General features: G+C 44.0%; 1 protein-coding gene and 1 long non-coding RNA gene across 2 annotated transcripts in view; one reads left to right on the top strand and one right to left on the bottom strand.

Annotated features, from left to right (window-relative positions):
• Positions 1-22,276, top strand: part of LOC307225306 — a 167,030-nt gene that overhangs the window by 66,233 nt on the left and 78,521 nt on the right. The window lies entirely within an intron of this gene.
• Positions 11,340-13,550, bottom strand: LOC307224831 (uncharacterized protein; the record flags this gene model as incomplete). The annotated part of the gene is made up of 1 exon (XM_079991957.1): positions 11,340-13,550. One exon carries the CDS (start codon positions 13,548-13,550, stop codon positions 11,652-11,654), a length of 1,899 nt encoding a protein of 632 aa, XP_079848083.1. The 3' UTR covers positions 11,340-11,651.

The raw sequence follows: 22,276 nt of genomic DNA, 5'->3' as shown, positions 1-22,276 counted from the left end.
TGCAGCAACTTGAGCGCAAAAACCAGGTCTGCTCTGAAACTAGCAAACTGCTGCAGGCTCCCGTCGAAATGGGACACGAGGCTGCCCCCCCTCTTACCGAGACCAATTCCCTCCGGTCTGGCACCCGGCAGCCCCTGTTTGATCAGCATTTCCAACCTGGTCTGCAGATCCTGGCAGGCGGTGGCTGCTTCATCCTCCCTCTTTCTGGATGCTGCTATTTCCATGTTGAGCCTTGTGACTGCTTCTTGCAAGGCTGCCATTCTTTCATCCGTACTCATCCTTCCCGATTTTCGTGAGCTCGCAAAGCACCAAGCTTTGCCCTTCGCCACTTCAACTCACGCTGCGAAGGTTTAAGGGGACGGGACTTACTGTCAGAGCTGCCCCTAGGTCCCAGCTCACAGAGGACCAACGCCCGATCGTCGTTATGTACAAAAGTCTTTATTGAAGTTCAACTTCCATTCCAAAGCCGCAGCGCGCAGCTCTACGTCTTAAACCCTAGACCGGCGAAGTCCCGTCTGAATCTCCTCCCCTCTGACACCAGTTTAAGATCCTAGCCCTGCTCCACCTTTTCCGTTGTTCTCTCCTCCTCTGGGTCCTCTTGCCCGCCGGTGCTTTCCCCTTTCTGGACTCTTCCGACGCTGAGTCGGCTGACTCCTCCCCCTGTCTCCGGCGGGCTTTAGGACCCGGTTCCCAATCCTCATTCTCTGCTGTCCCGCGCTCCTGTACATTTGAACTTGCCTCTCACGCCAACCCAGTGACCTTCCTCCTGACCGTCACACAGTTCTGTCACTGCTTCCCTCTTCCGGGATACTGCCCGGATCTGACCTCCCCTCCGTTGTCTGGCTCTCCGATGGAGGCGTGGCCAGCCCTGACTTATCTTCACTCCCTGGTGTGGAATCCTCTGCCCTCGCTACCTGGGACTCTTCCCCCCCACTATGCTCTGGTGGAGAAGCTGGTCCTGATTTCCAACTACTACTCTGGGAGTCCCTGCTGGTCCCTTGCTCCTGGAGTGCCCCCTTGGGAATCCCCTTGCCCTGGCCACTGGCGCCCCCTTCTGTGAATCTTCCGATTCGCTGGAGAGGCTCATGGAATCTCTCGGGCCACTGTCATCTTCTCCTACGCTGCCCTCAGATTCTTCCCCTTCGCTCTCCATCTCCCCTCTTCCCTGTGCTTCTGCTCCTGAACCCCTGACACACATCTTCCGGGGTCCTTTAATTGAGGTATGGGACAGGTAAAAAAACCTATTAGAACCTAGAACACCACGTTGGCTATCACCTCTAGAAGTTATGAGTGTAAAGAAAACTAATATGAGAAGTAAATGGATAACATATGGTCAATTGTTATTTAAAGAAGGAGGAAAATGGAAAATAAAACCGTACGAGCAGGTTAAAGAACATGTATATGATTGGTTGCACTACTTCCAAACAAATGAGATGTTTAAGAAAGATGGTAAAGAACGAGGTTTTGCGGACAAGGAATCCAAATTTCAAAGTGAGATTATAGATAACGATGGTAAAAATCTATCCAAAATGTATAAACTGTTGTTAGATTGGAATTTGAAAGATGAAGAAGTCAAGTCGGTAATGATTAGTTGGGCCAGGGATGTGGGTCATAATATACAATTTGAGGACTGGGAAAAACTATGGAAGGAGGGTCTAAAATTCACTGCTTGTATGACGTTAAAAGAAAATGTGATGAAAATGTTTTATAGATGGTATATGACACCGGCAAAATTAGCAAAAATGTATAAGACATGCAATAAGTGTTGGAAATGTAAAGATAAAGAAGGTACTTTTTATCACATGTGGTGGGAATGTAAGAAAGTGAAAGACTTCTGGGAGAAGATATACAATGAATTGAAGAAGATTTTAAAATATACATTTATAAAGAAACCAGAAGTCTTTTTGTTAGGAATAGTAGGAAATGAGATAAAAAGGAAGGACTGTAAATTTTTTCAATATGCAATTACAGCCGCAAGAGTGTTACTGGCCCAGAAATGGAAACAACAAGAAATACCGACCGTGGAAGAGTGGAGAATGAAATTGTTAGATTACGCAGAGCTAGATAAATTGACAGGGAAGATTAGATACTTAAGAGACCAAAAGTTCATCGAGGACTGGGGGAAATTTGTGGAATATCTGGAATGTTTAAGTGAGGGACAGATGACGCTTAAGGGATTTAAAGAAGCACTGTAAAAAAGTAAGAAGTATTGTTTAAAGGGAATAGGAAAAAAGAGATAAATAATGTCAATATAAATTTGAGAAATGTGTAATTAAAATTATAACCATGGATGATTTACGGAACAGCTGAGGGAAGTCCAAAAGAGAAATAAGTTGTGAAAAACGATGTGAAATTAATGTATTTTGTTTTGTTTTATTTATTGATGTTAATTAATAAAAATTATATTAAAAAAAAAAGACAGAAAGGGGTGACATGAACTTTTGAAACTTCCCTCCATGTCCCAGAATACAGTGCCAAATACATCCCAGTTACATCATGAATACATTAAGAAGAGGTGGGTTACACAGGATTAACATATGGAGGAGGGAGGGGGGAATATGCAGAGCTGGAGATATGCGCAGATAAGCACATCCTGAGTACCGGTGATGAGAAGACAATGGTCCATGTACTGGCATTGCCGGGAGGAAAGGCTTGGCAGAGTGATTTGACAGGATTAGGGTCTTGACACCTTGCTTGAGGGATTATGGAGGACAGGGGAGGTGTCATGGAGTCCTAGAGAAATTGAGTAAATTGGCACGTTGATTTTCTATGAATTTTATAGGTTTTAGTCCCTTTTGACATTGACAATTGGAAATAAATGGATATATTGTAGTGAAGAAGACATGCCCCCCCTTCTGTATCAGCTGGGTCCAAAACCCCTCTCCCCTCAGTCACACAAAAACAACACACACATCATATAAATACAGGAAAACACGGCATCTGCATTTTATGAATGGGATTTATGAATAACTGAAACTCACCAATCAAGAGCGCTTTGTTTTGACAGCTAGCCAATGGGGGAATCCGTAGATGGCTGAAACTGCCTCCAAACCAGCCTTTCAGCTCAGCCTTTGCACGATTGTCTCAGCGCCCTCCTGCTGCTCAGACTATGGGCAAAGTATATTAAATGTAGCCATTATGGTTTCGATTGCCTAAAGTTGCTACACTGTTACAAAGATTGTGTCTGAATGTATCCTTCCACCTTACAGCTCAGGGAAAGATACCTAACTGCAAATTCATATAATTGCCATTCTTTAACCAATTATTCCCATTCTGACGCCATTTTAAGGTGAATGTAGGCTTCCCCCTCCTCCATGACCCTGGAAGCGGATAGTCACGTAGGCAGTGAGAACAGGGCCTCCTGCCATAATCCCCCGAGCGTGAGAGCACGTACACTTCGCCCCTCCCAGGGAGTGACCAAGGGGCGACAATAGACTTCCACAGAGGCAGCTGACCAAGCCAGGTGTTCTGAAAGCCCATCTCAGGAGAAGCCCTGAGGGCAAGGATGTATGTGGATAGTTTTCTTGTTCTCTGGGTGGTGGGTACTTGAGAGGTGTCCAGAGATGTATCTGATAGAAGGATGAACTGCTGAACTTGTGTAACCCTTTGATACTCCTCCCCACTTGTGACATACTAGTGAAGATGCTACTATGAATAAATCTGAGTGAAGAGGGGGGAGTTATAAAGGTTGAAGTCACCCCAGGCTCAGGGTTCTTGCTCTATGTGGGAATCTCTTGCACAACAATAAAGATTGTGGTCTACTGATTGCCAGTTTGCTCCAGATTACAGTGGTACCTCTAGTTACGAACTTAATTCGTTCCAGAGGTCTGTAACTCTTCAAGGTTAGTGGAGTTTGTAACCTGAAGCGTTTGTAACATGAGCTGTTTGTAATTCGAGGTACCACTGTACTTGGCTGGAACTTCCTTCTTTCACTGACCTCACAGTCTCATGGGGGACTTGCACCCCAACGAGCTGGGCCCTCTGAAACCAGGAATTTCCTTATCACTGGCCATCCCCTTTGATTATAGGGGTCAATGCCCCTATTCCTCCAGCAGGAGCGATTGTGGGGATTCCATTCAGCTGTGCCGTTCCCAAATGGCAATTCTTCTTCAGCCATGGTGGGAGCCGATGGGCTGGAAGCTGAAGAGGTTTCCCTTTGAGTAGGCTTTGCTTCGCTTTCTGCTGACCTCAGTCTCTTGGATTGTGGCCAGCTTTCCTCGTCCATTTCCCTGAATGCTGACCAGTGTTGGATGTGTGGGGAAGCAAAATTCACCCCAGAACTTTTCTGCAGGGTTCCCTTCACTGAGCAGAAGGAAGGAGGGAGGGGGGAACACGTACTAAGAAAGGGACGGTACTCTGAATGGAGAGGAGCAGAAAGCGGAGTCCCCTCAAGATCAGTATTGGGGCCTGTGGCTTTTCTACTTGTTCAAAAATGATCTAGAGTTAGGAGTGAGCAGGGAGGGAGCAAAGTTTGCTCATGGCAACAAATTGTCCAGGGTTGTTCAAACAAAGAGAGATTGCAAGGAGTTCCAAAAGGACCTCTCCAAACGGGGTGAATGAGCCGAAAATACAGTTCATTGTCAATGAGATTAAAGTGATGCATGTTGGGACAAAAAAACCCTACGCCCATTAATATAATGTACAGGCTCATGGGGTCTGAACAGGGCTTCTTTGTGTGCTCTAGGAGACCAGGGGAGAGGGGAGCTGGTCGCAGCAGGAGGGGGAGTCTCCCTGGATGCTTCAGCAGCCGGCCTCCTCTGGGTCTCCTGGCCCCACCTCTCCTGAACTGCTCTCTGCCCCAGCCTCTTCCTGCTCACCAAACCCTGCTTCCTCCTCAGCTTGCAACACCTCCCCTCCCGGTCTGCTCCCCTTTCTCCCTCTATCTGCTCATCGCCATCCCACCACCAGCCCCCAGGATCTGAGCCTTCTTCCCTTGTGGACACCTTCTTCCCCAGCTGGCGCTCCCCCCCCCCCCCGCACCCAGCAGTTCCATGACAGCAAAAGCAGAAACAACAGTAAAATCAGTGTGATGGTAATATGAACTGTCGTCCTCTGGTAGGAAAACTGCCTAGCAGCATGACTGAATAAAAACTTCTGGGACTATGGAAAAGTACTGTCTTCCCCAAACACCAGAATAAGCAGGAGCTCTGGGGTTGCCCCATGGGGTTCAAGAGTGAAGATGGGCCTATCAGGAGACTTCCCTGGTACCTGCAGTCCCTCCGCTCCCCTCTTGCAGTTAGGCTTGTGGGGAAATTACCCATTAACTTACAGTATTATAAGTTTTCTTCAGAAAGTGCAGGAGGCAGCGATGAAGTTCTGGTGAAGAAGCAGTGCTTGGAGATCATGCGGTGGGGGGGTGACAGAGTTTGGTGCAAAAACCGTCTTGCATGCTTGAGTAGAGCAACTCCAGGGCATGAGCCAAGTAGCAGCAGGGTAGGGGCCACATGTAGAGCAAGTCCCACACTTAGGTCAAAAACACACAGAGAAGCAGCGGGACTTCTTCAGTAATAGTTTACTGAGCTTTCAAAGCATACAGTTCTCCCTGGGACCCCAGTGAGGCACAAAACTTGGCTCCTGAGAGCAAATCCAGTTTCAGAAGTAAAAAAATACAGCACGCAGGATATCTAAGTCAGGCACACAAACCGGCAGAAGGGAGCAAGGGAGGAAAAAGGCTGGAAGGACACAGGGCAATGGATGTGTGTCTTTCGCTTCCTGTTGCCTGGGAGGGAAGTCAGGAACTCGGCATCTGCAGGGACGTCACGAAGCAAAGCTTTCTGCCGCTGCTTGGAGGCACATCCCAGAAACACACACTGTAATTCGCGGTGTATTACCATATCAGCTGTTCTTCAGATGTGCTCTAGAAACCGGTATTGGACCAGATATCAATATATCGCCCAGCCCTAATCCTCACTCACCACCAGCAAACCAGATTCATCCTCTCTATCGAAAGGTACTTTACCTCTTAGATTACACTCACATTGTTTGACATTGCCTTCAATATTTCATTGCTGTTCACCTTAACATATAAACACAAGAAATTCAAATACACGTCGTGTGTTTAAGCCTGATTTCCTGGTGAGTTCATTGCTGTGAAGAAAGAGTGGACACTGAAAGGAAAATGTCCCCTTCTCCATACATCTATTTTTTTTTTAAAAAAAAAATATTTATTACTTTTAAACCTTACAAAAAAGAAGAGAAAGAAAAGAAAGAAGAAACAAAAAAAGAAAAAACAATACAATACAATATATAAACAATACACAACGCAACATTAACACATTAAACTAAACAAAACAGAACAAAAACAATTTAAAAACATACATCATACCATTTCAATGCCTTATCTTTCATTCCCTTGTTTCATCAACCTCCTCTCACCTCCCTTTTTGTATTCCACTTCTATTAATTGTTTCAGCAATTCCTTTCCAACTTTCTCTATTTTCTGTCATATAATTATCTTAACTTATTTTAACCTTATTTTCCATTAATACTATAATACTTATTTATGCTTAACTCCTTATAACATTTCTACTAAAGCCATATAATTTCATTCCAACATTTTTCTGACACTCATTAACTTAAAAATATTTCTGTAAATAGACTTTAAACTTTTTCCAATCTTCTTCCACCGTCTCTTCTCCCTGGTCTCGGATTCTGCCAGTCATTTCCGTCAGTTCCATATAGTCCATCAACCTGGTGATCTTCTGTCCGAAGCTCTTAACTTTTCCAAGTCCCTTCTGCAGGTCTTCTTCATATTTATACCTGCACTTTACTTTGTCTTCTGCTGATCTTGTTCTTAATTTCCTTCCTTTGATACTGAAGAGTAGATCTCGGGGAAGCTCCAACCTAGCAATGTTTTTATTCCTTCTCGACAGGTCAGCCAAATCTTCGTAGTTGAAACTAAAATCCAAAAGATATTTCAGGACGTATTTCAAAATCCCTCCAAATCCGAAAGTCCCCACAGCTCCAATCTCCTCCTGACCCAGGTCCAGGTCCCAAAGGTCAGTAAATCCCTGCATGAGATGATCTATCCAACTTTCCTTCTCCAGGCCAAGCAGGGCTCCAATCCTCTAAAACTGACTTTCTCTGAATTCAATCATAGAAGGCAACAACTTATAATCATCAAATTGCCTCTGTAAGGCTGGGGCTCTCTCCTTCTCCACTTGTATTACTTTAGGTTCAACAACAACAACTTTCTCCCTCGCCTTCTCCACAGTTTGGCATGTCAAAGTAGATTCCTGTGTCGATTCCCGAATAGTTTCTGTATAGATATTCACTTTTTGTCCAAAATTAGTCACTTTTTGTCCCAAGTTATCAATTTTAATAGTCATCACATCCATCTTCTTGTGGAGCTGTTCCAATGAATCACTTATCTTACAAAATGCAATCACTAAGGCTTCTTCTGTCAACATGCTTAACCAATCCAAGGTCAATCCCTGGTTCTCACGGTTTTTTATCTTACAGCTGGAGATTCCACCAGCTCAACTCTTGTAACAGTTTCAAAGGCTCCCTCTAGAGGGAAACAATTTCTATTTGTATCAATCCTTTTAAGTACAGTTCAAGCAATAAAATTAGTTTCAATTTTCAGTTACTTTTACTCCTTTTTAAATGCAGAAGGAGACAATGGAAACAATATATTTCTCTTATTTAACTAGCTTTCAACAAACATTTTATTCACAATCAATGAACTTTCCCAAAATGTCAGTCTTGCTAGCAGCCCGTTTCCAGGTTCAGAGCGGTGGTAATTTAACTTTCTTCACTCTCTCCTGCGGGCTTATGCGATCCAAAATTTCCCCCCTCTTCTCCTGCTTCCAAGGGGGGTTTAATGCTTTTAGTCGAAGGAAGTTTAATCCTTTAGAGGACTTTCCAGGACTTTAGCTTGCAAGCTCTTTGCTTCAATCTATTTACAAAAGGGGAAGGCGGACTTCCTGTTTGAAACCTCCCCGCTTTGGTGCCAAATTAAGACGTTTAAAAATCCAATTTTCCGTTCTACTCATGGGTAGTTGTTTAGAATCAAATTGTCCACAGGAAAAAGTCAGCGCTGTCTGGCAACAGCAATGCGGCTTCACTCCGTGAAAGAAGCAGTCAATTTGAAGCACCTGGTAAATTATACCAGGTTCAGTATATGGAATTGATGAACCAAGAAATAGAATGGAAAATTAAACAAATGAGACAGAAGACCTTTGAATCCGCTGATAAATGTGGTAATTTCTTAGCTTGGCAATTGAAGAAGAGACAAAAATTAAATATAGTGACAAATTTGGAAGTGGATGGAAAGAACATTTATAATCCAATTGAAATTAGAAGTTGCTTCCAGAGATACTTTAAACAACTGTATGCACAAGGGCCACAAAAAGACTCTGATATAGAACAATTTTTGGAGAAAAATGGACTGAAGGAAATTTCAAGTGAGGGTAAAGTACTTCTGAACCAGAAAATAACTGAACAAGAAATAGAGAGTGCCATTCAAAGTATGCAACTGGGCAAATCTCCGGGGCCTGATGGACTGACTTCCAAATACTACAAAGCTTTAAAGGAATGGATATTACAACCTTTGAAGGAAGTCTGCAACAAAATTCTTGAGGGGAAAAAAGCACCTGAAACGTGGAAAGAGGCCTACATCACGCTTATACCGAAGACAGAGACTGAGAAGACCCAACTTAAGAACTACCGCCCAATTTCTTTACTAAATGTGGATTACAAAATCTTTGCTGACATTTTAGCTAAAAGATTGAAAAAAGTATTGATGGGGGAGATTCATAGTGACCAAGCAGGCTTTCTCCCGAGAAGACATTTATCAGATAATGTAAGGAATATAATAGACATTTTGGAAATGTTAGAAGTTAATATAAATACAAAAGCTGCTTTGATATTTGTGGACGCGGAGAAAGCCTTTGACAACATTTCTTGGACCTTTATGAAGAAGAATCTCCAGGGGATGGGGGTAGGTCAAGGGTTTGAAAACGGTATAGGCGCAATATACTCTGAACAAAAGGCTAAACTTATAGTGAACAATGTGATTACGGAAGAACTTAAAATAGAGAAAGGGACACGCCAGGGGTGCCCAATTTCCCCATTACTCTTTATTTCGGTCCTGGAGCTTTTGTTGAACATGATAAGAAAGGACCAGCTGGTTAAAGGGGTTCAGGTCGGAGCAAAACAATATAAATTGAGAGCTTTTGCAGATGATTTGGTACTTACATTACAAGAGCCAGAATCTAGTACTAAAAGGGTTTTGGAATTGATGCAAGAATTTGGTCAAGTGGCAGGATTTAAATTGAATAAGTCAAAAACTAAGGTATTAGAGGAAAAACTTAACAGTTACTGAGAAAGAGACGTTTCAGAATGAGACAGGTTTAACTGTGGTTAAGTGTAAAATATTTGGGGATCAATATGACAGCTAAAAATATGAATCTATTTAAAGACAATTATGAGAAATGTTGGAAACAAGTGAAAAAAGACCTAGAAATTTGGTCAAATTTGAAGCTTTCCTTGTCTGGTCGAATAGCAGTTATAAAGATGAATGTATTGCCTAGAATGTTGTTTCTGTTCCAAACATTGCAAATTGTGGACAAGATGGAATGTTTCAAGGGTTGGCAGCAAGACATTTCTAAATTTATCTGGCAGGGCAAAAAGCCCAATATAAAATTTAAGATTTTAACTGATGCAAAGGAAAGAGGGGGATTTGCCCTGCCAGACTTGAAACTTTATTATGAATCAGCAGCTTTCTGCTGGCTAAAGGACTGGCTGCTTCTCGAGAACACAGACATTTTAGATTTGGAAGGTTTTAACAATTTCTTTGGGTGGCATGCATATTTGTGGTACGACAAGGATAAGGCTCATAAAGGTTTTAAAAACCATATTGTCAGGAAAGCATTGTATAATGTCTGGATTAAATATAAAGATTTGTTGGAGAATAAAACTCCAAGGTGGTTGTCACCAATGGAGGCAAAAGCTTTGAAAAAACTTAATATGGAGTCTAAATGGCCAAAATATTGTGAAATTTTAGAACAGGAGGGTAATAGGTGGAAATTGCAGAGTTTTGAGAATCTAAAAGATAAAGTGCGAGACTGGCTTCACTATTATCAAATACTGGAGGTCTATAAGTTGGACAGGAAAATTGGCTTTCAGGTGGAAAAATCAAAACTGGAAACAGTTGTTAGAACCCAAAACTAAGAATCAGTCAAAAATGTATAACTTGCTGTTGAAATGGAATACGCAGGATGAAACAGTTAAATCAGCTATGATTAAGTGGGCACAAGATATTGGTCATAACATTATGTTCGCTGACTGGGAAAGGTTGTGGACCACCGGTATGAAATTCACGGCATGTGAATATTATGAGAGAGAATATTATGAAAATGATCTATAGGTGGTACATGACCCCAGTCAAGCTTGCAAAAATTTACCACTTATCAGATAACAAATGTTGGAAATGTAAAGAAAATGAAGGTACATTTTTTCACCTCTGGTGGACATGCCCAAGGATTAAGGCTTTCTGGGAAATGATATATAATGAAATGAAAAAGGTATTTAAATATACCTTCTTGAAGATACCAGAGGCCTTTCTCCTGGGTATGGTTAGCCATGTGGTGTTAAAGAAGGACAGAACTTTTTTATGTATGCTACTACAGCAGCAAGGATTCTTATTGCAAAGTATTGGAAGACACCAGATCTACCCACCCTGGAAGAATGGCAGATGAAGATGATAGACTACATGGGACTGGCAGAGATGACTGGCAGATTCCGAGACCAGGACAAAGAGACAGTGGAAGAAGATTGGAAGAAGTTCAAAGACTATCTTAATAAACATTATAAAATTAATGAAGGCTAGAAAGATATGGGTTTAAAAATTAGTGGTTTTCAGGGACGCTGATTAAGGAAAAAGAACAGAATTATCAAAAACTATGGGAAATAAGGGAATGGATTTGCTGATAAGATAAATGAGATTAGAATACAGAAGGGGGAGGTGTGAGGAGGTTGGGGAAATTAGGTTCAGAAAATAAGGTTTGAAATTATACTGGTTTTTGGTCTTTTGTTTATGTATGTTTTTATTGTTGTCTGTGTTTATATGTTTTTATTGGAAACTTTAATAAATATCATTTTAAAAAAAAGGCACCGCGCCACTCACCCCACGTCGCTCCGGATCCCCGAAACTGGGTCTCCCTGCGAGTAGGGGAGGCGCAAAAGGTGCCAGCCGAATCCCACGCTCACAAGCTTCTCCCGCCTGTGATTTTTGTGGGTCTCCGCTTTCACCGTGGTGGCCAGACCCTGAATTCCACGGAGCAAATTCCTCCCAATCAGAGGAATTCTGCCATTGCCAGAGGCGCCAACCCGGAAGTCCTCCATTCTCCATACATCTAAATGGGTTCTTCCATGTGAGAGTCCCTGGATGTTCCTTAAACACTCTATTGTAAATAAAGCAGTTTTTGCAAACTTTTCATTTAAACTGCTTCTCCTCTTTGAGTTTGTTGATGGTTTGTAGGGTTTCACTCCTAAAGTTCTTCCTGTCCGTGAGTCTGTTGATATAGGACTTCCACTATGATTGAAACTCTCAACTTTCCTTATATTTATAAGGCTTATCTTTTGTGTGAATTTGTTGACATAAATCAAGCGTTCCACGCTGACTGCAGCTCCTACCATCCGCCATACATTTAAACAATTTCTCCCCTGTGTGTCTGCTGATGTTTTCTAAGGTGTCCACCCTGACTGAAGCTCTTTCCACACTCCATACATTTATATGGTTTCTCGCCTGTGTGAATCCGCTGGTGTAATTTAAGTTTTTCATTCCAACTGAAGCTCTTTCCGCACTCCATACATTTAAATGGTTTCTCCGATGTGTGAGTCCGTTGATGTTTTCTAAGGTTCGCATTGAAACCGAAGCTCTTTCCACACTCCATACATTTATATGGCTTCTCCCCTGTGTGAATCCGTTGATGATTTCTAAGGTATCCACTCTGACTGAAGCTCTTTCCACACTTCATACATTTAAAAGGTTTCTCCCCTGTGTGAGTCTGTTGATGTTTTCTACGGGTTCCACTATCACTAAAGCTCTTTCCACATTCCATACATTTAAATGGTTTCTCCCCTGTGTGAATCCGTTGATGTTTTCTAAGGGTTGCATTGAAACTGAAGCTCTTTCCGCACTCCATGCATTTAAATGGTTTCTCCCCTGTGTGAGTCCGTTGATGTTTTCTAAGGTTCGCATTGAAACCGAAGCTCTTTCCACACTCCATACATTTATATGGCTTCTCCCCTGTGTGAATCCGTTGATGATTTCTAAGGTATCCACTCTGACTGAAGCTCTTTCCACACTTCATACATTTAAAAGGTTTCTCCCCTGTGTGAGTCTGTTGATGTTTTCTACGGGTTCCACTATCACTAAAGCTCTTTCCACACTCCATACATTTATATGGTTTCTCCCCGGTGTGAATCCGTTGATGTGTTCTAAGTTTTCCATTATCACTAAAGCTCTTTCCGCACTCCAGGCATTTAAATGGTTTCTCCCCTGTGTGAGTTCGTTGATGTGTTCTAAGTTTTCCATTATCGCTAAAGCTCTTTCCGCACTCCAGGCATTTAAATGGTTTCTCCCCTGTGTGAGTCAGTTGATGTATATAGAGGTGTCCACTCTGACTAAAGCTCTTTCCACAGTTCATACATTTAAAAGGTTTCTCCCCTGTGTGAGTCCGTTGATGTGTTCTAAGGGTTGCATTGAAATTGAAGCTCTTTCCACACTCAATACATTGATATGGTTTCTCCCCGGTGTGAGTCCGCTGATGTGTTCTAAGCTTTCCATTATCACTAAAGCTCTTTCCGCACTCCAGGCATTTAAATGGTTTCTCCCCTGTGTGAGTCCGTTGATGTATATTGAGGTGTCCACTCTGACTGAAGCTCTTTCCACACTCAATACATTGATATGGTTTCTCCCCTGTGTGAATCCGTTGATGTGTTCTAAGCTTTCCATTGAAACTGAAGCTCTTTCCACACTCCATACATTTATATGGTTTCTCCCCGGTGTGAATCCGTTGATGTGTTCTAAGTTTTCCATTATCACTAAAGCTCTTTCCGCATTCCAGGCATTTAAATGGTTTCTCCCCTGTGTGAGTCCTTTGATGTATATTGAGGTGTCCACTCTGACTGAAGCTCTTTCCACACTCAATACATTGATATGGTTTCTCCCCTGTGTGAATCCGTTGATGTGTTCTAAGCTTTCCATTGAAACTGAAGCTCTTTCCACACTCCATACATTTATATGGTTTCTCCCCGGTGTGAGTCCGTTGATGTGTTCTAAGTTTTCCATTATCACTAAAGCTCTTTCCGCATTCCAGGCATTTAAATGGTTTCTCCCCTCTGTGAGTCAGTTGATGTATATTGAGGTGTCCACTCTGACTGAAGCTCTTTCCACACTCAATACATTGAAATGGTTTCTCCCCTGTGTGAGTCCATTGATGTGTTCTAAGGGTTTCATTCTGACTGAAGTTCTTTCTGCACTCCATACCTTTAAATGGTTTCTCCCCTGTTGGAGGTCGTTGATGTGAACTATGGGTGCTCATTCAGTGAAGCACATTCCACATTTTAATTTCTATTCCTAATGGAACGAAAGGTGCCGCATTCCCTGGAGTTCTGACTGTCTTCTCCATCTCCTTCTTCAGAGTGGGAAGAAAGGAAATCCTCTTTTGGTTCCAAGGAAGAGAACTAAGGGAAAGAGAACACATCAAGCTCCATTAGCACCTTCTCCTATTTCAACGTCTCCTACATTCCCTCGCCTCCTACTCATGTTCCCAATTTTTAGGAATTGAAGATGCTATGTCAAATGATAGTAATTAATGAGCAACTTTCAAAATCCTCAATCAATGTTCATAAAGCAGCACGATTTTTTAAAGAATTATGTGCTGTCTGATCTCGTGCCCATCTTCTGATGCAAGACTATCCTAAAAGGACACTGAAAAGCAGGACATTCAAGGCAAATAGATAAACTGTACTTAGTGGAATATGTAGTATTGATTTATTGATGTACTGAAGTTGTGTTATTTCTGGGGACATGAATTTATTCCTGTTCTGTCTTAAAGATCATAATCATACGATGTCATGGGGTGTTAGGGGAGCGGTAGTACCTTTGGTGGGGGAAATGTCATGCACCTTATGGGGTAATTTATCCACCATTGGTCCCCACCCTGCACTCAGCTCTCACCTGTGGCTTCCAGAAGCTGTCAGCATGCAACAGGGGCCACAATCCCAGGAACGGCTTCAACCGGCTGGCTAAACCAGGTGAGGATAGCTGCTGGGTCTCAAATCCTTGTTGTATTAGGGAATTCTGCTGCAGGTGATGGCAGGCTCTGGTGGATGGAAAGGATGAGAACAACAGTGAATCCCACAGTCAAGAAGGCAGATTGTGCCCATTCTGCAGAGGAAAGTCAGGGCAGATGGGGCTCGTCAACCGGGGAAGGGAGCCCAAAGGGAAGGAAATCTGTGGTTGTAATACTTTGGTGCACTCCCTCACTTCCTCTTCAGTTACCATCAGGAGAAGAAAAAGCAGTGGAGGAAAACCTACACAAATCCAGAGTGGAGTCTCTAAGAGGGTTGGATGGTGCCCTGCACACCTCCTTCCAGCCACTCCTGCAGCCAAGCTGGTGCCTAACGTACTGCTCTGCTTTCCTTGGGACCATATCAGCCAGGCTGAGAAGGGGGTCTTGTTGTCTAGGCAGCCCTGAACCCCAAACACAATGTCCAGGCTCACAGTGCTGCTAACACAGCAGTTTCAGGCAGAGAGATGAGCTCAGACCTGTGTATCAAAATCTCTCCAATGTAGAATATGTAAAACAGAACTGCTGCTTATATCATACATTAATTAAAAAGGATTCAGAATATTTGAAGCTTTTGGGGGGGCAGGAACAGGAAAGCTTCTTTCACCATTATCCTTCCTATTGGGATTCAGGCCTCATCATGGAACTGAAATTGCCCTGGTTGTGCTCGTTGATAATCTCAGATGCGCTAGAGTCTGAGAGGAAAAGCTGTTTCCTGATGAAACGGTAAAATCTGCTATGATTAAATGGGCACAAGATGTGGGACATAACATAATGTTAGCTGACTGGGAACAGTTGTGGACCACAGGTATGAAATTCACGGCATGTAATGCCTTAAGAGAGAATATTATGAAAATGATATACAGGTGGTACATGACAGCTGTCAAGCTTGCAAAAATATATCATCTGCCCGACAATAAGTGTTGGAAATGTAAAGAATATGAAGGTACATTCTTTCACCTTTGGTGCACGTGCTCAAGGATTAAGGCTTTCTGGGAAATGATATATAATGAAATGAAAAAGGTATTTAAGTATACCTTCTTGAAGAAACCAGAAGCCTTTCTCCTGGGCATGGTAGGCCAATTGGTGCCAAAAAAGGATAGAACTTTTTTTATGTACGCCACAACAGCAGCAAGAATACTCATCACAAAGTACTGGAAGACACAAGATCTACCCACCCTGGAAGAATGGCAGATGAAAGTAATGGACTATATGGAACTGGCGGAAATGACTGGCAGAATCTGAGACCAGGGAGAAGAGTCGGTGGAAGAAGATTGGAAAAAATTCAAAGAATATTTGCAGAAATATTGTAAAATTAATGAAAGTTAAAATGATGTTGGATTGAAATGAATTGGTTTTTAGCAATAAGGCTAGAATGAATTCTCAAAAATAGGTTGATAATAGATGAAAATATAAAGTTATAGCATATTAAGATATTGGATTAAGAATAAAACAAAGAGTGGAATCAGGGGTCAGGACTGCAACATTATTTATGCGTTGGGATTCGGCTGCAGAACTGCAGAGTTTACTAAGCACACTTGCGCGGGGAAACTCTACACTAGCGTCCATCTGGCATACTTCTGGGCAAACATATGCAGGGTTTTATTGCAGGGTCTTCAGTAGATTAGCCCTAAACTGAGGACGCCAAGAATTTTGGTTTGCTCCTTGGCGTATTGAGCTCCAAATTGCTGCTTGACTTCTCATGAAGCAAAGCTGCGACAAAGAACACTTGCCTCAAGGAAGACGGAGCTCACGCCCACATAACAATATGCTTGCCCTGACGAAGCTAGAAGGTGCTGCCCCCCCCTAAAAAATTTATTGGTTTTGTTGTTTAGTCGTTTAGTCCTGTCCGGCTCTTCGTGACTCCGTGGACCAGAGCACACCAGGCTCTTATAATAATACATAAACATAAACACAGAAAAGAACATTACATTTAACACAACATTTAACACAACATAAAAACTGAACAACAATAAAAATGCAAAAGATAAAAGAATTCTTCTTCTTCTTATTCCCTGGTATATTTACATTGCTAGAAGACTTCCTTGACACCTTCCAATCTGAATTTCATCATAACACATATTTAGCAGTTCCCATCATAACACATATTTAGCATCAATATCCTCTTTCATTACAAACTTCTTATCCTTACTTCCAATCGTAATCCATAATAATCATTATTATTGATCTTTCTCTATCTCTTAGCCTCATCTGTTACTTCTAGGAGTTTCTTATTTTATCTCATAGTTTACCACTTGCAAAATCTTCAGCTCCTGCTTTCAATTACGACAAACAAGGCACGGGAGCCCTGCTTGGGGGGGGGGGCACATGAGGGCAACCTGACAGACAGAGCAACTCAAGAGGCATCAGCTCAAGTGCATCCCCCCCCCCCAGGACAGAACTTTCTTTATGTATGCGACAACAGCAGCTAGAATTCTTATAGCAAAATATTGGAAAATACAAGATTTACCCACTCTGGAGGAATGGCAGATGAAGATGATCGAATACATGGGATTGGCGGGAATGACTGGCAGAATCCGAGACCAGGGGAAAGAGTCGGCGGAAGAAGATTGGAAGAAATTCAAGGACTATCTACAGAAATACTGTAAAATTAATGAAAGTTAGAATGATGTTGGACAGAAATTAAATGGTTACCAGCTGTAATGTAAAGGTGGAAAAATAAGTTAAGATAAGTTATATTAATGTGGTCATAAGGACTTTGCTGAATTTAAGTTTAAACTGGAATACAAAAGGGGGAGGTGAGAGGAAGTCCGGGATATAAGGTAATGGAGATAAGATTTGGGAATTATATCTGTTTTGTTTTGTTGTTAAATGTATATTTATGTTCTCTGTTTATGTTTATGTTTTTCTGTTGTGTTAATTGGATCTTTTTAGTTTATAAAATTGAAAAAACTTTTAATAAATATTTATATATAAAAAAAGGAATGTAAGAACCATGAACATGGGTAAGTTGGAGGTGGTCAAAAATGAGATGGCAAGAATAAATATTGACATCCTGGGCATCAGTGAACTAAAATGGACGGGAATGGGTGAATTCAGTTCGGATGACCATCATATCTACTACTGTGGGCAAGAAACCCGTAAAAGAAATGGAGTGGCCCTCATAGTCAACAAAAGAGTGGCAAAAGCTGTACTGGGATGCAATCTCAAAAATGATAGAATGATCTCGATACGAATCCAAGGCAGACCTTTTAACATCACAGTAATCCAAGTTTATGCACCAACTACTGGTGCTGAAGAAACTGAAATTGACCAATTCTATGAAGACTTACAACACCTTATAGAAGTGACACCAAAGAAGGATGTTCTTCTCATTATAGGGGATTGGAATGCTAAAGTAGGGAGTCAAGAGATAAAAGGAACAACTGGCAAGTTTGGCCTTGGAGTTCAAAACGAAGCAGGGCAAAGGCTAATAGAGTTCTGCCAAGAGAACAAGCTGGTCATCACAAACACGCTTTTCCAACAACACAAGAGACGACTCTACACATGGACATCACCAGATGGGCAGCATCGAAATCAGATTGATTATATTCTCTGCAGCCAAAGATGGAGAAGCTCTATACAGTCAGCAAAAACAAGACCTGGAGCTGACTTTGGCTCAGATCATCAGCTTCTTATAGCAAAATTCAAGCTTAAACTGAAGAAAGTAGGAAAAACCACTGGGCCGGTAAGATACAATCTAAGTCAAATCCCTTATGAATACACAGTGGAAGTGAGGAACAGGTTTAAGGATTTAGATTTGGTGGACAGAGTGCCTGAAGAACTATGGACGGAGGCTCGTAACACAAGAGGCAGCAACTAAAACCATCCCAGTGAAAAGGAAATACAAGAAAGCAAAGTGGCTGTCAAACGAGGCCTTACAAATAGCGGGGGAGAGAAGGCAAGCAAAATGCGAGGGAGATAGTGAAAGATACAGGAAATTGAATGCAGATTTCCAAAAAATAGCAAGAAGAGACAAGAAGGCCTTCTTAAACAAGCAATGCAAAGAAATAGAGGAAAACAATAGAAAAACCAGAGATCTGTTCAAGAAAATTGGAGATATGAAAGGAACATTTCGTACAAAGATTACCATAATAAAAGATAAAAGTGGAAAGGACCTAACAGAAGCAGAAGACACCAAGAGGAGGTGGCAAGAATACACAGAGGAACTGTACCAGAAAGAAATGGATGTCTCGTATACCCCAGGTAGTGTGGTTGCTGACCTTGAGCCAGACATCCTGGAGAGTGAAGTCAAATGGGCCTTAGAAAGCACTGCTAATAACAAGGCCAGTGGAAGTGATGATATTTCAGCTGAACTATTTAAAATTTTAAACGATGATGCTTGTCAGAAAGCTTATGCTGGCCAGCTGGCTTAGATAAGACTCTGGGCTCCTAGCCAGTTCCAAACGACTTGATTTATTTGACAAAGTTCAAACGTACATCTCCAGCGTTACAATTAGTGTCCTTCCCTTTGTGCACAGTTGCTGCCTCTGGTCTTACTTCCTCCTTTTCCGCACCCAGCATGCAAGTCTGCGAAAACTCCTCCTCTTACTTCCTCTGTGTACAGCCTGACTTGTCCCAGGCTCATCCTCCTCCCCCTCTACGTCAGACTGACTGTCAGACGACAAGCTGCTGATAATTTCTTGAGGCTCTCTATAACTGCTGGTTTCTGTCCTTTCACCTTTCCTCGTTTTGGGACTCTCCTATTCCACCACTGCCTTCACCTTCCCCGGGTCCATTGCCAACCCCTGGTCCGACAGCCGGTACCCCAGGAATTCGACTTCCTTTGCGTGGAACTGACACTTCTCCAGCTTGACCCACAAGTGGTTCTCCTTGAATTTGCTCAGGACCTGCCGTACATCCTTCACGTACATCTGCACCTGTGCCAAAACGTCGTTGATTCTCGGCATCGGGAAGGCCACCGGTTCCGTCTGGCTGTTCAAAATTTGAAAGTCCACCACCAGGCGTCGCCCTTTCATCGATCTCTTGTCAACGAAAAACACGGGACTCCCTCCTGCCGCCTTGGACTCCCTGATGAAACCCCTTCTCAGGTTTTTCTCAATAAACTCTTTTAGGTGCTGGAGCTCTCCCTCAGACATGGAATAGGTTTTCCCCACCGGCAATGTGGCCCCCGGTACCAGGTTGATCTGACAGTCATACGGCCGATGGGGTGGCAACGCATCTGCCTCTTTCTCGCTGAACACCTCTTGTAGATCCCTGTAATACGACGGAATCTCGCTCGTCCCCACTCTGCATGCTGCTGCCCTCCTGCCCTCACTTTGTCGATCTAACCTGTCAGGGAACTGACATCAGAGCGAAAAGCGGAGGCAGGGCTCCAGAGCGATGCCGGAGAGGGAACCAGTCGGGGGGAAGGAATTCAGTGTGACACCAATAGAGAGGAGATGGAGGAATCGGTGTCAGGGCTCCAAGACCCTTCAACCGAAACCAGCGGAGAGAGCGCTGGCACGCCCTTGCCATCCCCTTACTTGCGCAGACGCGTTCCGCGCAGGGAACATAGGCGGAGACTTGGGGTCAAGCAGCTTTTATGCTGGAAGAGATTCAAGAAACGCCCACTGGCAGATTCTGCAAGTGACTAACAGGTCACGGAGGGCGAGCTCTAACCCTGAACATGTTTGGGCAAACCACCTAATCGAAGTGGAGGCAGTTTACGCACGAGTAACCACACAATACCATTACAGCAATCTGCCAGTCTCTTGGTGTTACTCGTGAGTAAGCAGTGGAAACATGAGCCAGACAGGAGGCGCCGGGGCAGCGGAGGCAGCTGCGGGGGCGCAGGACCTGGTGAAGAGGAACCAGGAGCTGGAACGGCATGTAGCACTGCTGATGGCGCGGCTGGACGAGAGGCGCACCCAGGACGCGCAGGTGAGACCCACCCCAGTGGCAAAGAAGGTGCCCGGACTGGTACACAAGTTTGGGGGAAAACCCCAAGAATATAATGGATTCCGGACAGAAATAGAGTACGCACTGCAGCTGCAGCATGATGATTTTGCTGACGAGGCGGCGCAAGTGGCTTATATCGTGGGGCATCTTGAGGGCAGCGCGAGGGAATGGGTTAGACCCCTAATGGCCGCGCATAACCCCGCCATGAAGGACGTCCGGAAGTTTTTTCAGGCGATGGACGCTATGTATTCCAGCCAATTGGGGGAGAGTGTGACCCAACGGGAGCTGATGAGATGTAAGCAGGGGGACCTTTCCGTTAGAGACTATTGGTCCCGCTTTGCGATGCTAATACACAGGCTCGAATGGGATATGGACAGCCCGCCCATACGAATGCTGTTTGAGGAGGGGTTGTCCCCAGCCGTTAAAGATGAGCTCTCCCGCACGCCCCGCCCGGAGACTATGGATCAGCTGACAAAATCTGCGCTGGCGATAGGCTCTCGCCAGGAAGCGCGCGTTTTGGAAAGGCGGGAAGGGAGAGGGGAGCGTTGCCCTGACTACCGCATTCCTGAGATGCCAAGGCAGCCTTCCAATGACGTGGTGCCAATGGAAATTGATGGGGCGTGCGCACGCGAGGTGCCGAGCGCCCACCAAATAGTCAAAAGGGAGGCAAAGGCTGGGAGAAACTCCAAGAAATGTTTCCTCTGCCAACGGCCAGGACACTTTGCCAGGGTCTGCCCACAAAGAAAGGCTTGGCAAGGGATGGTGGGGGCCGCTGGAAATGAGGGGGAGGGGGCAGAAGACAAGGTGCAGGAAAACGCCAGCGCTTGACTGCCCACTGGGGGGCGCAGCAGCCAAGCGAGCAACTAATTGAAGTGCCCCAACCGGACCCACCCAAGGTTTCTATAGCGATAGAGGTGACGCTAGAACTCCCAAATGGACACCCAGTCAAGGTGAAGGCAATGTTGGACTCAGGGAGCTCCTGTAATTTTTTTTAGTAAGGAGTTTGCGCTGGAGCACCAGATCCACTTGCTGCCACTGGATTTCCCACTCCAAGTCACCACGATAGATGGCAGAGAGTTGCTAGGGGGAGAGGTGACACATCAAACCCCGCCAATGAGAATGAGTGTGTCCAGGCACACAGAAACCATAGCCTTTCATGTGGCCACACTGGCGTGACCCCCAATAATACTGGGGATGAGCTGGCTAGTGCTACATGATCCAGTGGTGGCGTGGCACCAACGCACGGTCACCTTCGGGTCAGCCCACTGTTTGGAACACTGTCTAGGAGGGGAGAAGCCCAGGGTGAGGTTGGCCAGAGCAGCAGCAACCACGCTGGAGCAGAAAGGGAAGGTGCCGCCACAGTACGCAGACTTACAAGAGGTCTTCAGCGAGAGGGAAGCGGACAGGCTGCCGCCACATAGGCCCTTCGACTACCAAATCAACCTTCTCCCTGGGGCACAGCTGCCGGTGGGTAAGCTGTATGCCATGTCCGACAGAGAGATGCAGGAGTTGCGAGACTTTATAGACAAGAACTTGAAAAGGGGGTTTATAAGAGAATCTAAGGCAGTGGGGGGCAGCCCTGTGTTTTTTGTGGATAAGAAAAACACGGATCAGCTGAGGCTCATCGTGGACTTTCGAAAATTAAACCTGGTATCAGAACCCGTGACCTTCCCAATGCCCAGAATTGATGATATTCTGACCAGGGTAAGGAAGGGTAAGATTTTTACCAAGCTGGACCTTAGGGGGGCCTACAATCTGATTCGAATGAGAGAGGGGGACGAATGGAAAACCACCATGTTCACCCTCCTGGGGGCCTTTGAATATTTAGTTATGCCATTTGGATTACAGTCAGGCTCTGCCTGTTTTCAAAGCTTCATGCACCATGTGCTGGGTCCCCTGCTGTACAAGAACTGCGTAGCATTTCTGGACGACGTCCTGATCTATTCGGACAATGAAAAACAGCATGTCCAGGACGTCAGGGAAGTGCTGAAAAGGCTACGAGAGCACCAACTGTGGGTCAAGTTGGAAAAGTGCCAGTTTCACGCCAAGGAAGTGGAATTTCTGGGATACAGGTT

Source organism: Podarcis cretensis (genome assembly GCF_951804945.1).
Source record: "Podarcis cretensis genome assembly, chromosome: 10".
NCBI lineage: Eukaryota > Metazoa > Chordata > Lepidosauria > Squamata > Lacertidae > Podarcis > Podarcis cretensis.
This window is presented reverse-complemented; position numbering and strand designations above follow the sequence as displayed.